The following is a 16,407-nucleotide window of genomic DNA, read 5'->3' as shown; positions in this document are numbered from 1 at the left end:
TTTCTTCCAAATTCTTGGAGGTTCTGGTCATAAATAGGGAAGTGTTGACATTAACTAGGGTTGAAAGAGAGCTGTTAAGTTCATGGTAGTAGATTAATTTTTCCAGAATTTTAGGGGCTTGTAGATCTTTGTCAGAGGCTAGATCCAACATTTATATTTAGATGCTGGATTAGTTAACTTCCATTGCGTTCTTTCTTTTACTTGGGCCCACAGTTTTTATATCACCTGCTTCTTACCTGCCTATCACAAGCCCTAACTTTTGCATACTGAAAACATTGCTGAGCACACATTGCATTGATAAACGATTACAGTTCTCATGATAAATTTAAATTGCAAATTATTTGGGGGAAGGAAAATATTTTTGTTCTAGCACAATAGGGTTTTCGTAATCTGTGTTATAAACTATCCAAACACAAGTAATAGCTGGGAGCTTCTGCCAACTTACTCAACTTTGGTGGCAGTTCAAAAGTGGTGCCAGAATGTAAGAGGTTTCATTAGGTCATGGAGGGGTTAAGCTACTCATCTTCTGAAAAAAATAATCTCACGTCATTGTCTCCAAGATTCATTTAACTCATGTTGTCAAATAGGACTTTTGCATAAACTATATTCAAACACGTTGCAGAATCAAAACACTATGTATAATTCTTCCAGAAAATATCACATTAGCTGAAAAATAACCAAAAATACCAAACTCTGCTATACCCCAAGATGAGAGACAGGCAAGAGACCACTGGGAATTTTACCACAGCTATTCAGTGAGATAGGCAAATTGTAGTAATTAAGACTAAATAATAATTGTGTTTGTATGAAAGGTAATAAATTTTTATGGCCCTCAGAAATAAGCTAAGGAAATGGGAGAGTTTTTGAACTCTTGTACAGTCTAAGATGATGCTTTTTGGAGAGAGAGGAACTGCTTGGCAGCCTGGTGTCACTGTCCTGTTGAATCACAGGGACTGTTACTGCAAACTTAGCAGAGACCAAGAGAGACCTGGCCTGGTTGGTTAGAGATGAACAAAACTTGTGGTCTTTCAGTAATAAAGTCTTACTTTACAGTAGGAAGACTTTGGAGGTGGAAGCACATTGGGTTTTGTTGCTGCTACTAAAAATATGCTCAAAAGACTATTGCCTGTGTTTAGAAAAAGAGCATGGTATCAAACCAGCCAAATTGGTTCACTAAAAATAGGCATTTCTTTGTTCTGTGTTTTCAGGTCTCATTTCTTTTAAATCCCCACAATCTTTTGTGATCATCCAAGCTAACATGCATTGTTTGTTAATAGCAAGAACCCACCTCCTCCCCATCTCCAAACTTCATAATGCAAGAACAACAAACCAAATTGCTCCAGGTTTAAAAAGAAAATGCTGGCCCTGGCATGATAATCAGAGGCAAGACTCAAACCAAAGGGCTTTAAGATCTAAGAGCAAGTAATAAAAAGCAGCTTGAATGCAAAAAGGGTTTGGATTGAAACAAGAGACTTCCGCCAAGTGCCCAGTCCACTCTGAAGGGATAAAGGATAGCCTGGAGCTGCAGGGACCCTTTGCAGTGGCTTCTGTGCCTTTGCATTCTGTGCCTTTGCATTTGTAGGAGCAGCAGCCCTGTCCCTGCAGCAGGAAGCAAACCCCAGCTGCCAGCCTTAAACCAGCTCTGCAGCAAAAGTACTCCCTCAGAAAACAGACTTGCCCTAAAAAAAATCTACTTCTGATTTTAGCTTGATGGCAAAGATCCTTGTTGGGAATGATATAACCAGCCCTTAAGGAAACCCAAACACCAAACCCCTGCCCTCCCCACAACCTGCTGAGAGAATGCTACTCCAGTTCTGATGGGCAAGCACAGCTCCCTCTTTTTGGAGTGGATTAAGCAAAACAGCCCTAGACTTGCCTACAAAGAACCTTTTCCTCTAAGTCTGAACAAGGCAGACCCCCATGAAAAGTCTCAGTTTTCTGAAAAATGTATTTTTCCTTTGAAAATTATCTGGGTAAGATTAACTCAAGGCTAAAACTCTTAACTGATCATTAGGGGAGCACATCACTACTTCCTTCTCACTGGGTCTTCTGGTACCTCCAGTGACCCATCTTAATCTGAATTTGCTAAGGATTAATTAACAAGCCTCAAGAGAGACTAAAATATTCAATGATAGGCAAAGATCTTCCCATCTCCTATGGACAGCTGCCATTCAGGCAATAGCCTTGGAATACAAGGGGCAGTTTGTATAGGTCCAAAAATATTCCTTGGCCTTTACTCCAAAAAAAAAAAAAAAGCAAATTCAACAGGACTATGACTTCATTAAATTCTTGAACTCATGTTAATGCAAAGCTTTTTTATTATGAAGTTACCAAGAAAATTATATGCTGATGAAATTCCTTCCAGGAAAAACAAGTTCTCATCTTTGTTGTGACACAATGTATTAGCAGGGTCTACAGATAAGAATGTGAATATTTGCACAAAATCATTTCCCTGGGCCAGTCTATTGTGTTTGTGCACCAGGACCTCAGTTCCAAATCTGCCTGAGCCTGCTCAAGTTCCACCTCTGCAAACAGCCCCCAACATGGACCTGCCTAGAGAAACATGCCAAGCTAAAGCCTTACATTTAAAATGTTTTTTAGCATTTGGAATTGTTAAAATGAGTTCTCTATTTTTATCATGAATTACAAAATAATTTTTAAAAAATCCCACTTCAGTGTTTTTATGCAGTATAGAGTTCCTTGAGCCTTTCAAGAATGATTTTTCCAATAAAGTCTGCAGGACTCAGATTTACATCCTCACCCACTGACAGTTTAATTACTTCCATTGTAGGAGAAAGTATTTAATCACATACAGTCAGAAAAACAGCCCCTTAAATACAGGCTTTTGGGCCCATGATCCCCCAATTTGAAATTCAATGAAGGAGAATGAAACATGCACACTGTGATCCATTTCCTGATGCAGAACACTTGATATTATCAAAACATACAGAGTTCCACAGCTGACACACACATTTTTCTAACCCATTGGTAAAATCCTTCCAGCATTTTAAACCCATGAAATGAGGATTCAGAGTGCTCTGGATATGATCTAAAGGCAGGGCTGGTCAATGAGCTGTGCAAAGACCATTGCTGTAATGCTGTGCTAATTAACATATTAAAATGAGTCCATCTAAAATGCCGCTTTAATTACACAGGTATTTTAACTTGGTTCTCAACTATTGCAACATTAAAGGTAACTCATCACTGTGAGTCTCAGCAGAAGATATGCACTGATGATCCCTTTTAAAAAGAAGGAAGTGGGAGAAAGGCAGGAATTCTCAGACACTCATCATGGCAATTCAGCAGCCATAAGTCTGGTGAAGTCATTAAAAAAAATTTTAAATGTCAATAGTTATACATTAAAGCTGACTACCAGCACCAGCTGCCTTCTTTCCCAACTGGTGTGCCATTCCCTCAGACAAGGCGGGTAACAAATCCAGAAATGCAATTTTTAAAAGTCAATTTTAGAGTATACTGCAGTATCAATGAACCCTCTAAGCAGTGGCAACTCAAACGCAGTGAACTGCAAGAATCAATAATCAGCAAATCAGAATGGTTTCAAAACTTGGTTTCAAAATGAACAAGTTGTGCTGGGAGTGTGAAAGAGAACCTGGGCCTGTTGCACAGCGACATCCCTTGGCTCTGAAACAACAGACACAGCGAGTGTGGGCATTACGGATATATTTTATAAAAGAGCAAAGTCTTTCACAAGACCTTCCAAGAGTGGGGAACAGCCAGAACACTACAAAACACTGCTGGTAACAGAGTGACTGCTTGTGCGCTCGCTTTATGCAGCTTACATTCCAATGTTTACAGAGGCCAGCACTCAGACAGGACTCTCCACTAACAAACAGATCTGGAATACATCAATTGTACAGGTAAATCAGCCAAAATGAAGCAATAGCTATGCTCTTCTCAGGTTTAAGAAAGCATGCAATAGGTTTCCCCCTCCTGCCACCCCTCGGATTCCACATCACAGTACCAGTGAAAGCACGGCAGAAGGGAAGGAGGGCACAGGTAAGGGCTTGGATTTTATCACAGACTCTTTATCAATATTTTGCAAATGGAAAAGCAGCCTTCTGTAAGCACCAAGAAGGCAGAGAAGATACAGGCATGAATAAAAAAATAATTAAGTGACTTAAGACATCGAAAATTCAAGAAATAGCACTGTGCATACACAAACAAAATGAACATTCAATACTGTTGAGCTCATTTAAAAATGGCACCAATGGACAATATTTTACAATATGCACATTTATTTGAAGTGGGGAACTAATGTTCCACAGGTGGAAATGATCATACAAATAATAGTGCCACTGTTGGCCCATTCTGGTACTTCTTACAATTTAATGGAAACACTTTTAAAAATAATCTGGTATGTACATGTCTTCTGGATACCCAACGGCTTCTTCAGAACAGAAAAAACTACAGTTCTCCCCCTCCCTTTTAGCCAGACAGTATTGCCAGAGATTGTGCTCACATCTAAAGCACATAATCTTACTTTAAATTCAGTGCTATTTTCTTTCAGAAAGATCACAAGTTGTACTTTTAGGTAACAAAAGCATTTATGTTACAAACATTCAAAAATGGAAGCTTATGATTCTGGCAGACAATGTTGCGTATTAAATACAAACCAGCCAGCAATTACTGAACATAAAAAACTTATTCAATCATAAAAAAATACTATAATTCATCACCACAGACTTTTTACAGAGTTATAAATAATAAATAGCATAACACAGTAGATTACAAACGGATTTATTTTGCCCCGTTATAGTCTTTAAAAAGTAAAATATCTGTTCCTACCTCAGACTGACCAAGGTACTGTATCAAGACTACTCATAGCTCAAAGGGAACTCCTTCACCAAGCAATTTGCAGAGCTTGAATCCAATCCAAAGCCTTTCCTTAGGAATCCAACATTTGCTGAGCTGTTTGCTCTGCTCATGACCAAGAAAGGGACAAACTCTGCCCCGAGCAGCTGCCAAGGGTCTCACCTCGGCTGCCCCTCAGAGCTGGGGCTGCCCCAGCACCTCCACACCTCAGAAAGGAACACAAAGGGAAGCAGCACCCCCAACAGATTTGGGTAAGCACTCTATAAACAAGCTGTACACAAAGGACTTTCCCCACCCACCCCTCTGGTTTACATTCCATAATTTTGTAACAATGTCCCCTAAGGCACAAAAATACTTATGACCTCAATGCCACAGGAGACATCGATGGTGCCATACATGGTTCTCCTACACAGTAGTTTAATTAACTTAGTTATCTGCACTGTATGTCTTCAATAGAGGTGTGGATTAATTTTTCCTGGCCAAATCTTGCTGAATAATGACCTTATTTCATACAATCTGTAGGACAAATATTCTGGGAAGAGAACTATGCAGCTCATTTAATTGTTTGCAGAGTATTATTATTTCTTCACTGATGGCAAAAGTGACAGTCATTAGTTATTTTGCTGTGGGGTTTTTAGTTTAATGTAATAGAGTGAGATTTCCACACTCAATGTGGTCTTCTGTAAATGAATTCATAAAAATGACTAGCAGCACTAAGGAAATAAAATATTTTTTTCTCCCTTCCATAAAGAAATCTGAGGCTAGTGACTGAAAAAAAAAAAAAAGCAAGAGTAATTTTACTCAATAATAGAAGTGCCAGAGAATAAATTAGTATTTTTAAATCCTTCCAAACCAAGTTATTTCCCTAGACATAGCGACCATGATAATGATAGAAGTACATTCCTAAAAATTGCAACACTAATAGGTAGATACCTATTCCTGGAATCAAAAAGTGTATGCAAGTTCCTGAAAGCAAAAGTTAGTATAATATCAGCAGACATCTTGTTTAAAAAATAAATTCGCAAAACCAGACATTAATATGGTCTACAATGTCCATTAAATGGATAAATTTAAAAAAAAATCACTGGAAAGTAGCCAAAGATTACAGTAACAACAATTTTTCCTTTTAATAAACCTCATACGAATGGTTCAAGGATCAGAGTTCATTTCTCTGTACGAGTGTACAGGAAGGGGACAGCACAGCCAGACACTGACTCAGGACTTGGTAAAGTCACTTGGGTGAGAAGTCATCCATCAGAATGAAGGAGGAGCAGGAGTTGGAGCACGTCACTGGAGACTCCGTGGTGATGCTGCCTTTAGTCAGGGAATCAGAGGAAGAGCCAACGCTGCTGCTGCTCCCGTCGAGAATATCCGAGGACAGGCTGGGGAAAGGGAAAAGGTCCTTTAGGGCAGGGGCACGAGGCTCTGGACAAAGCTGACGTGCTTCCCCCTTGGACAGGACTTGTAGGAGACCTATACTACCACTCAGTCTTTACTGCAAGACTGGCAGCCCTGAAAACTCCTTGTTTTCTGTAGCATGTTAGAGATATTCATGCTCCTCATGGGGACGAGGAGCAGAATTATTGGGATTTTTTTAACATGCAGAATAAATGATGAAGGTGATTTTAACCAGACATAGAAAGGAGGTGACAAAGCTTATAGTAAAGGAAAAATAATAAATTAATCAGCAATGCAGCAAAGATGTGATTAATTAGCTGGTATGCTTTTTAACACAGCACTACTCCAAGCAAGATTGAGACCTATTTTTCCCACAGAACTCCTGTGTTTGGATTTTGAGGTCTAGATAGAATATCCCAGAGGGCACATAAATTGATGCATTTTCAATTTAGAGGGAAGCAACATGGAAAAAACCATCTAGGCAAGTCTGATGAAAAAAACCATCTAGGCATCTTTCAAGTCTGTAGGTAAACTGAAATTACAGTAATAACAGCTGATATTTTTGAATACTTAGTATCTGACTCAACACAATAAAACCCAATAAAACACAATAAAATAAAAAATTTTATGATTATAATAAAGAAAGAGAAGTCTAAAAATCATGAACTTAGGGACAAGAACAATTAAGTACCCACACACCTCCAAGTATTCAGTGAAGTGCTATAGAACTATATTACCAGTGCCTACAACATATTGTAACAATGAACCAAAGTAACTTTGTTTATGAACCAACAGGGATTTGTAACAATTATATTCTGTGTAAATGCTTTGATACCCAAAATCTGGGCTAGAGTCTGTTCAAGAACTGATCAAAGGAGAATGACCATTGTCACAGGACACTACCACAGGACAGCTTCCATTAATACACATCCACAAGATACACAAAAAGTACTTTTTTCCTGGGGAAAAAAAAATAGAAAGCTTGTGATAAATGCACATTCCCTGTTTTGGCATTTCAGGGCACATGAAATATTTTACCATGAACTGAGATCTGTCAGATGTGTAACATCTGGAGAAAGCATGTTGGTTGTTCCTTGGAAAAGTCTCTTTGGCTGACTTTCAGTTTCCATTTCACCTAAAGAAAACAGTGCAAATAATCAAACTCACTTGAGTCTCTGCAATATCCATTTAATATTTGTCTGCTGTAAAAGAGAGGTTTGACCTACAACACTCCAACTGTTGCATTTGTAACAACAGTTCTCTAATTCAGCCAGCCAAGGCTAAGACATCAATTTGATGACAGCTCTTGTTAGACCATCCAGTCCATCCTTAGCTAAAACTTCAGCAGCATCTGAGGGGCTACAATGATCTCAAAGACATAAAACTTGCTACTTGTACTGCAATCTGACAAAATAACCTAAAGCAAACTAATTACCATGAATTAATTTTAAGTAAACAGCTGGTAACTGATTTAAGTCAAAATATGAAGTTTAAAATTGTTCGTGATTATGAAAATAAGAATGACAGCTGGGTTCAGTTTCACCCTCCCCTGTACAATGAATTCTGATGCATGGGTACATTTTTACAGGGAAGCTGGATGGAATAAATCTGTCATGTGGGAGCACTTCCACTTACTCATCATGGATCAGACTATCTTTGTACCTGTAACCATCTACAGACATTAAGAGATTAAATATGATGGGGAGAATTCATGTAATCTGTTTAGTATAATCTGCAGTGAGAATGAGCTGGCTCACTAATAGCTGCTCAACACACGTTTGAAAATATCATGAATTTGAAAATAAATTGAAAAAACCCAAACCCTCTCACCTACAGTATATTTTCATTTTTACTTTGGGAAAAAAAAGCATGAAATGGTAACAATTTTTCTGGCTTTCACCTACACTTTGCAGTAGTTGCAGAGTCAGCTCAAAAACTTGACAGAAGCTGAACATTGTACCAAACCACTCTATACATTCTGCAACAGAATCACACTGCTACATTTTATAGAACACTGGTAACTTCTAAAAGTTTAATTTCCTTCAGCCCACAGGGATACATTCCTATCTTAAGGCAGGGAATAATTGGTTCTAGCAAGCAGAATGGGCAAAAAACATTTATAAAATATTTGGTCTTGCAGAAAAATGAACAAAACACCAACTTAGGTAACACTTCTGCCCCTTAAATTTCACAGAGACAAATCTGCACTGATACAATACATTGCAGAGTCCACCAGTATAAATCCCCTATGGCAGTGAAAATTCTTCAGTTCATGGCTTTCTTTCTACTGTAAATCTATGGCTGAAATGCAGAAAAAAAACAAGGACCATATATTTAGGAAAAGAAAGTAAGTTCATTTACAAGGATTAGATGTTTCAAACTTAAGCAGCATTTTGAAAATTCCTTGATATTTCAAGGAAGAAAAGGAAAACTCACATCTCCACTTCGTAAAAGATGCTCCATGGGAGCCACATGGATTTGGTGAGGAAAGGCCTTGTCTCTCTACTGCACTGCTTTTACAATTTGTATAAAGTATAAGTGTGGATATTTACTCCTTACTGATCATTTAGCTTAATAAATTTTGTTCAAGAAAATTAAAGCCAAGATAGAACTAACACCTATGAGAAAACTTGTCTCTCTCCTCTGTCAAGTCAGTATCAGTTAGACAGTGTTCTTTATCTGACAGGACAAGCAGTACTAAAAAAAAAAAAGCAAAACAAAACCAGTAACTTTTCTCAAAGCCTAAATGTAAGTCTTGTACAATAAAAGGACATTTTTGGTGCAGTTAAGAATACCTAAGTTAAAAAAAACAAAACAAAACAAAAAAAAAAAAAAAAAAAAAAAACCAACAAAAAAAAGCAGAAAGGGTAAGCACAGCTAAAGGCACACTTTAAGAATATCTCGTTTTTACAGTTCTATTGTGGAGATTTGTTTGAGGATGTTACTTGAAAATCTCCAACATGGAACAGGAAAGAATGCATTTTCCCCCTTCAGGAGGAGAGGGCACTGATCTATTCTATTTCTCTAAACACTCACCTTCTGAACTTTCAGAGTGAAAACAAACATTCAGTACTAAGTTTAGAAGATACTGCATGATAAGCAACATTCCTAAGATGATCTGAAGGGTGTGCACTGTTCAGTGGTACTTGGAGGAATGTTATGAACATTTGCAAGCTCTGACATTTAATTTGATGTATAACAAAGTTTGCCTCTGTCAAGCAGTAGCTGTTTTTTAAGTTTTTCATTCCTGTGTTTTGGATTAGCTACTTTACATTGTATTTTTGAGTTATGCCTGGCAAATTCCAGTTCACTGTGGATACAAGTGCATTATATTTACAGGATAACAAAATATTTCCCAGCTAGGAAACTACATCCATATTAAGACATCTGGTAAGGTAAATACACATACCTTTTCTTTTAATGGGGCCAAGAACACTGGGCCTGATACAGTTGATTGGACTTTGACTCCTCCTGCTGAAGAGAGAATACTGAGAGTCAGGCCTGTAAAGGTTCCAATTTGCATCAAATCAACACAACCACAGCATATGAAGCATTCTTCAAAGTTATTCCTGCACAACTGGGATTCTTATGGAATCTAAATACATAGATAACAAATAAGGGCTGCCTATTAGAGCAGATTATCTGCCACAAAAAGCTGTAGAAGATTTTCTAAGGTTTTCTCCTTCCCTTAGTGAATCACATCCTCATTTCAATCCTTCTCTAAATTTTGCAGTGTATTTATATAAAACTAATCTGCTGACAAAGTTAATTTGAAATACCTGAGGACTTTCCCTCAAGTTACCAAGTTCAGTTTAAAGTTGACACATGCTTTGTAAGAGCACACACATAAAGCTGCCATTGGTAAAAGCTGAACTTTCAGAGCATTTTTATGTGGCAGTTCTTTGGCAGTTGTAAAACTGAAGTCTCTTTTAATGCCTTAACATCAACTTGAATTAATCTTTGTCTTAAATTCCAGTGTTAGCATGACAGACACTCATTGCTTACTTGCAGAATCGCCTTGTTGGACTGGGAATAGGGCTTGGGGGTAATCCATTACTGCTCACAAACATCTGCAATGATGGTGAAAAACATTGCTGCAGGAAGAAAGTTCAAATGAAGACAGTTTAGAATTTCCTTTAAAATGCTCAGATGTTACACTCCACCCTCCAAAACAAACACCCCCCCTTCTATTCCCTTTTTATTCTTAAAGAAAAGCTAGCAACAGATTATGCAGATTATCAAATATAATCTTACAAGTATTAGAATTTAACTTAAAAAACATACTGGCCCATGCAATTCTGCTCAGATTAAGCTAAAATTGAAACCTACAAGAGAAGTAAAATTGAAATAGACGCTGTTCTCTAAATAAGAGAATTGTTTCTGTTCTTTGTTACATTTAGAAACAGCAGTACAGTACTCAGGACTTATTTCTTTCAAGGGGCTTTTTAAATAAACAAGCTGAGTTTACTTAAAATACATCTGACCTGAAAACTGACAATATTCCAGAGTAAAATACAATATTTAGCTCTGTGATTCTCATGGCTTAGCCCATGAATGCTTCTAGCTAAACACAAAAATCTTTCTGTCAAGTTATCTGCTAGTGCTTTACAGTGAGAATTCCAAAGGTGCAGAACCAGCTGCAGCACCAGTGTTTTCCCAGGAACACATTCACCAGCACTCACACGTGGCTGTTACAGGCACCAGTCTGGAAGGAGCCCACAGACTGCTCCTTTTTTGTACAAAAGCAGAATCACACAAGAGGGTGCAAACAAGGTCAAGCAGCTCATCTTCAAGCCCAGGTGCCAGCTTCTCTCTGCTACACTGCAGTTTTCCAACCCTCACTGGAAAAGTAGTTTGTCTCACATCCATCTCTTTCTCTGGCATCTGCCACCACTTTTCAGTACAAGTTCAACACACCCAAGTCCTTCTTCAGAGATAACGTATTTTCATCTCTCACCATACAGATCTGCAGTCTAATTTTGGTGCTTCTTCCCCAAAATCCCCCCACTTCTGCACCTGGAGATGCTGCCTGTGACTGTTTTCATGACCTCTTCCAGCCTCCCTACAACCCCAACCCACCCAACACTGCACAAACAGCAGTAACTGAAAACATCCAGTGTTTCACTGCTTCAACTTTGCAGGCTCCCATATGGCAACCTTTTGATTCTAAGAAACCAACAAAATATGGATTTGGCTTTTTTGGTGCTTGCTTGATTGTGTTGTTCAGGGTTTTTTTTAATTATGGAACAATTTGTGAAGTTACAGATCTTGACAGCTTAGCTTGGTCCACAATTCTGAAATATTGTCTCAGCCTGGTATTTCACTTATCCTACCTTTCCTATTCCTCTTGTAGGTGAAGGTGCAGGTGAAACTGGAACGAAGTCTATTCTCTTTGGGGAAAAAGATTTCTCAGACTTGTCCAAGTCATTGTCGCTCTGTGAATACAAGGTTCAGACTTAACACTGCACAGGACATTACCCTGAAATCCAAGGCACAACCTTCTAATGGAAAGTCATTGGGTCAAATGCACAAAGCAGCTAAAGCAGATGGGCTTAAATTGTTCTTAAATTATTTTCACAGTTAATTCCTCTCTTTCCCTTAAATTTATCATTTGAGTGTAAAAGTGGAATTAAATAGGAAACATCTATAAAAAGATTACCAGGCTCAAGCTTTCCTCCCATGACTGGCTTATCTGCATTGCTGTCTGCACTTCCCTAGAATACAAAAAACCCCATCAGTAGCTACAAAAAGGATAACTCTGGCTATTTTATCACCTTCTTTCAATAACACTCACCTTTCATGTGCTGCTTCTCTGTTCATTAAATCCACTCCTTCCTCCTGCAAGAGATAAATTTCATAAGTTTTCCCAAAACATTTGATTCATCACAGGTACTTGAAATAACACTTGTGATTCCATTATTTGCCATCAGGATTGAAATATGAACAGCAGAACCACTACACAGAAAGACAGGACAGCCACCAGTCCAGCTCACTGCTTCTCTTAAATGAAATATTTCTAAAATGCAAGGTAGCTCAAACACAACAATAAGCCTTGCAAGGCCTCTTCCTTGTTGAAATTGACTCTTAAGAAATATTCAGTTTTCATTAGTACTTGAAATAGGAGGAAAGAAACCCTCACTGTGCAAGTACTTCAATATCACAGAGTACTTTTCATTCTGATACTGAATACACAGATAAAAACTCCACTTACCCTTCTGATCTGATGAAGTCGGCTGCTAGGAATACGAATAGGAGATGATGACAAAAACTGGGGAAAAAAGTGACAGCCACAATGATTAAATCACACACAACTGCTTGCACACACACCATTTACCATCAACTGCATTCTCAGGGAGTTCAAAATGAGCTGCACAACTACACGTGGATGACTCAAACAATGTTGCAAAAAAGTAAACACTGACCTTCAAGAGAAAAGACTTGTTTTACCACTCACAAATTCCTTCTATCACTCAGCAAGTGGCACGGATCTGACTTGCAGGCAGACACTGCTCAGCATCTCAAGCACACAAACAGCTACAGATGCCATTCAGGCAAGGGAGATGCTACAAATGAAACTGTGATTGTTGCACAATTCCCGCTGCCCAGGATATGACAAACTCCTGCAGACACCCTACTCAACCTGCTGGCTATTGTAAAGGAGGAATCTCAGTGCTTCAGCTCAGTCCTGAACAACACTCCCTAAAGCTTAACTTCTGCAAGTTTTCAGTTCTGTGCAATTTTATGTATCTAATTTCTCTGGAACTCCAACCCCACATAAAAATGGGCCAACAGTTCCCGCCCAGGAGGGGATGAGTCCAATGTCACACCTACTGACGTGCTCCAAAATTCTGGATTATTAACAAGTCTCACAACAGAAGACTTTGAATTAAAAATCCCTGACACCTTTCCTGAACAGAAGACATAGAGGAAACTTATGCCAGGAATTTAAGGTTTTGAGAAAAGCAATATTTAATCTTCACTATCCTCAGACAAGACAGAAAAATTTCAGTGGAAGGAGCACATAAACCCCTCACCTGACAAGGAGAGGGTAGAAAAAAAGAAATGCAACATCTCTGGAAAGTTAAACAACTGCAGTAGTGTACACTACCAGACTTATAACAGAGGGCAACAAATAAATTCCCCTTCTTCCAGTGATTTTCTGAGGTCCAGTGTTCTGCCTTTGCAAAAAGAGCTCCATGTCAAACAGGTCAACAAAGAACTGTGACACTGTCCATTTTCAGAACAAAAACACCCTTTCAAGACACTTAATTCTGATAGCATTCCACTCTTCTAACACAGGCTTAAATTAACTTTAAAACTGGACTTAATATGGGGAGTCACATAAAACACCAGCCACTCTTGTCTTCTTGGGGACAGTCAACACACCAGTATTATTGCATTACATGTTGCAGTTAGAGGTGAAAAAAATGCTTATTCTGCAGCTTGGAAGCTTGCTAGGATACTTAGTGCAAATAAAAATCAAGTTTAACTTCATTTCTCTGCTCCAATTATTCCCTGTTGTGTGCAAACATGGCATGCTTAAGATTCCTCACCATTCCATGGCGGCTCATAACTGTTGTGCTGTTCCTGCGAGTCCGCAACACGTAAGGCTGAAACACCTGGGAGTTGTCACTGCAGGGGGAGAAAACAAAGTTTGGTGAACAGCTTTTGTGGGCGCGCTTTACTTAAAGCTCCGCAGCGCTGCGACACGCGCTGCAGCCTCCAGAGCGCTGAAAGCATCATTTTATTTGAAGGGGAGCACTGCCGGGAGCCGAGGGGGACGGGGGGCACTGGCGGCGCCGCGGGACACGACGCACAGGCCGCAGAGGGAGCGCGGGGCCGGGCCGGGTCCCGGGCACCCCGGGGCTCGATGAGCGGCGGCCCCGGGCCCCTCACCTGAGCCCGTGGATGAGCGGGGCGCTGTTCGACCGCCTCAGGCCGCCGCCGTCGCCCGGGGCCGCGGCGCTCCCCGGCGGCAGCTCCAGGTCCAGCTCCATCTTCTCCTGAGCCATCGCGGCGGCTCGGGCTCGTCCGCCCCGCCGCGGCGCCCATCCACTGCCGGCGGCCGCCGCGGCTCCCGGGGCCGCCGCCGCCCCGGCCCTACAGGCCCCGCGGGCGGCGCCGCGGGCTCAGCCCGGGGGCGCGCCGAGCCCGGCGGGGGGGGCGGCCGCAGCAGCGCCGCATCCCGGGGGGCGGCCCGGGGGCGGCCGATCCTCCAGCGGCTGCAGGCGGTGCCGGTGCCCGCGGTGCCGGTGGGAGCGCTCCCGCCGCTCCCGCTGCTCCCTCGGCGCCCACCGCGCTCCGCGCCCGCCGCCGCGCACTGCGCCTGCGCGGGGATCGGGGCGCAGGCACCGCCGCCCGCCCCGCACGGCGCATGCGCGATGGCTCCGCACCCCGGCACTGCTTCGGCGGCGGGAGAGCTCCCGACAGCGCCCGGGGCCGGTGCGGGCGCTGATTGGCTGCGGGAGGAGTGCGTGTGTGTTTGAAACGCCGCAACGGTCGCTAGGACGCGCGCGCCGCGGGGGCGTGGCCTTGCCGTGACCTGGAGGAGGATCCGGGTTCGAGTCCCGCCCCGGCACAAACCCGGCGCCTGTTTCCCGTCTCAGGGGGGAAAAGATCTTACAACCTCCTTCAAAACTAGGCCCTCTCCGGCCTGAGCCCCGCAGGCTCTCCCAGTGTTCCCCCCAGCCTTCCCTAGCTGCCGAAACACGTACCAGGGCTTTGGTTGCAATGAGAGTGGGCTGGGCTTTCAGTAATCTGCTGTAAAACTCATTATGAGACCTGATCCTAGATCGTGACAGTGTTCAGGTTTGGACTGACTTGGGCAAACCCACTCTAAGTGATCAAAGCATCAAAGTTTGTGCTTATTTTACCGTATTTTTCTGCAGCAACTGTTTCATCATACATATTTGTCTCTTTCATATGGGGGGCTTCAGGGTCTTTCCCAGCACCATATTTTAAAAGGTCTTAATTTTCTCCCGGGATAAAACAGTTATTTTGCCAGAGTGCTAGGTGTTGAAACTGTTAAGATAGAAAAGTCAGGATTTTTCAACATTTCAACTACCTTAGTTGGGAACACACCTAGGTGAATTATTCTCTTAAACAATTGAGGGTCGATGCTTCTAGATAACTGATTAGAACTCTTGTTTCTGTACCTTAATATTTATTTTGGTACCTTCTTGCATTTTTTGTTAATCAAGACTGACTTGAACATATTCAATTTTTCTGTGTTTGGGGACTCTGTGTCTCATCAACTGTTGTTGATGCTTACATTTCTTTCACTAAAGTGATACTATTAATAAAGAACTTTGTGCTGACATGCACAAAGATGCATGGAATTGAGTTAAAAGGCCCACAAGATTCCATTTAAAATATTTACAGGATTTTTAATATGTATTTATATTGAAAAACCCAGAGGAAAAAAATCCTTATCTTGTATTACTGCAGAGGAGAAATACCTTTCACAGTCCCGTGCCCCTTACACTATAGCCTCTCACAGCCCATAATGACACCCTCTGTGAGGTGCTACAGAATTGCCATCTCCTGCAAAGACTGAGAATGCAAATATGTAAATAATTTTGCTTAATTTCTAATAATTATGACAGTCTGATTCATTGGAAAATTAGGATCTGCAGCTGTGAAGGGAATATACTGTAAATCACCTTTTGCTGCTGCCATTCTCTAAAAGCAATGCAACACTTTTACAGAACCTGCACCAAAATCCTTGTCTGGTGCTTCAGCACAAACATTTCACAGCTTGGAACAGCTTCCATACCTTCATTTTCCATGGCTAGAATTGCCTAAAAGGCAATTCAGGTGAAAGTTCCTAGCAAAACTTCTAGCTCTGAATGGAAATCTACTCACAAATGTGCTGGTTTTCTTAATACAAAAGCCACCTGCAGGATCTGACTGCAGCACTAAACTATGTGGATCTTGCTATTTATTTTTATTTTTATTGTGGAGTTATTATATTATGTCCTTGCCACCAAGGGCAGCAAACAGCTTCAAATGCCATGCACCAGGATACTGTTAGGGAAAAAGCCAACAATATCCAAAATGTGGCTGAGAGCACAAAAACATCTGCTCCATGTTCTCAAATTTGCCAGTGCCAGGCACATCATCCTGCTGTCTGACCAGGATTTACTGTAGCCAAGAGAACTTTAATGGGAATATATG

The 16,407-nt window shown here is 40.9% G+C and overlaps 1 protein-coding gene and 1 non-coding gene across 3 annotated transcripts; both read right to left on the bottom strand.

Annotated features, from left to right (window-relative positions):
- Positions 1 to 5,935: 5,935 nt before the first annotated feature.
- On the bottom strand, positions 5,936 to 14,555 carry PABIR2 (PABIR family member 2). 2 transcript variants are annotated; one of them, XM_064426645.1, is made up of 10 exons: positions 14,128 to 14,555; positions 13,785 to 13,863; positions 12,443 to 12,499; positions 12,026 to 12,069; positions 11,891 to 11,945; positions 11,565 to 11,666; positions 10,237 to 10,325; positions 9,641 to 9,705; positions 7,270 to 7,366; positions 5,936 to 6,215 (listed from the first exon to the last, which is right to left on the bottom strand). In XM_064426645.1, the coding sequence occupies exons 1-10, from the start codon at positions 14,241 to 14,243 to the stop codon at positions 6,065 to 6,067; spliced, it is 855 nt and encodes a 284-aa protein (XP_064282715.1). In that variant the 5' UTR covers positions 14,244 to 14,555; the 3' UTR covers positions 5,936 to 6,064. The 2 variants fall into 2 exon arrangements, with proteins under 2 accessions (XP_064282715.1, XP_064282716.1); XM_064426646.1 differs by having other exon boundaries at positions 9,641 to 9,702.
- LOC135305548 (small nucleolar RNA U109) lies at positions 6,294 to 6,438 on the bottom strand. Its single transcript, XR_010366667.1, has one exon. It is a non-coding gene; the product is annotated as a small nucleolar RNA U109 (small nucleolar RNA).
- Positions 14,556 to 16,407: the final 1,852 nt, after the last annotated feature.

The sequence above is a fragment of the Passer domesticus genome, chromosome 7, assembly GCF_036417665.1.
Source record: "Passer domesticus isolate bPasDom1 chromosome 7, bPasDom1.hap1, whole genome shotgun sequence".
NCBI classification, from domain to species: domain Eukaryota; kingdom Metazoa; phylum Chordata; class Aves; order Passeriformes; family Passeridae; genus Passer; species Passer domesticus.
This window is presented reverse-complemented; position numbering and strand designations above follow the sequence as displayed.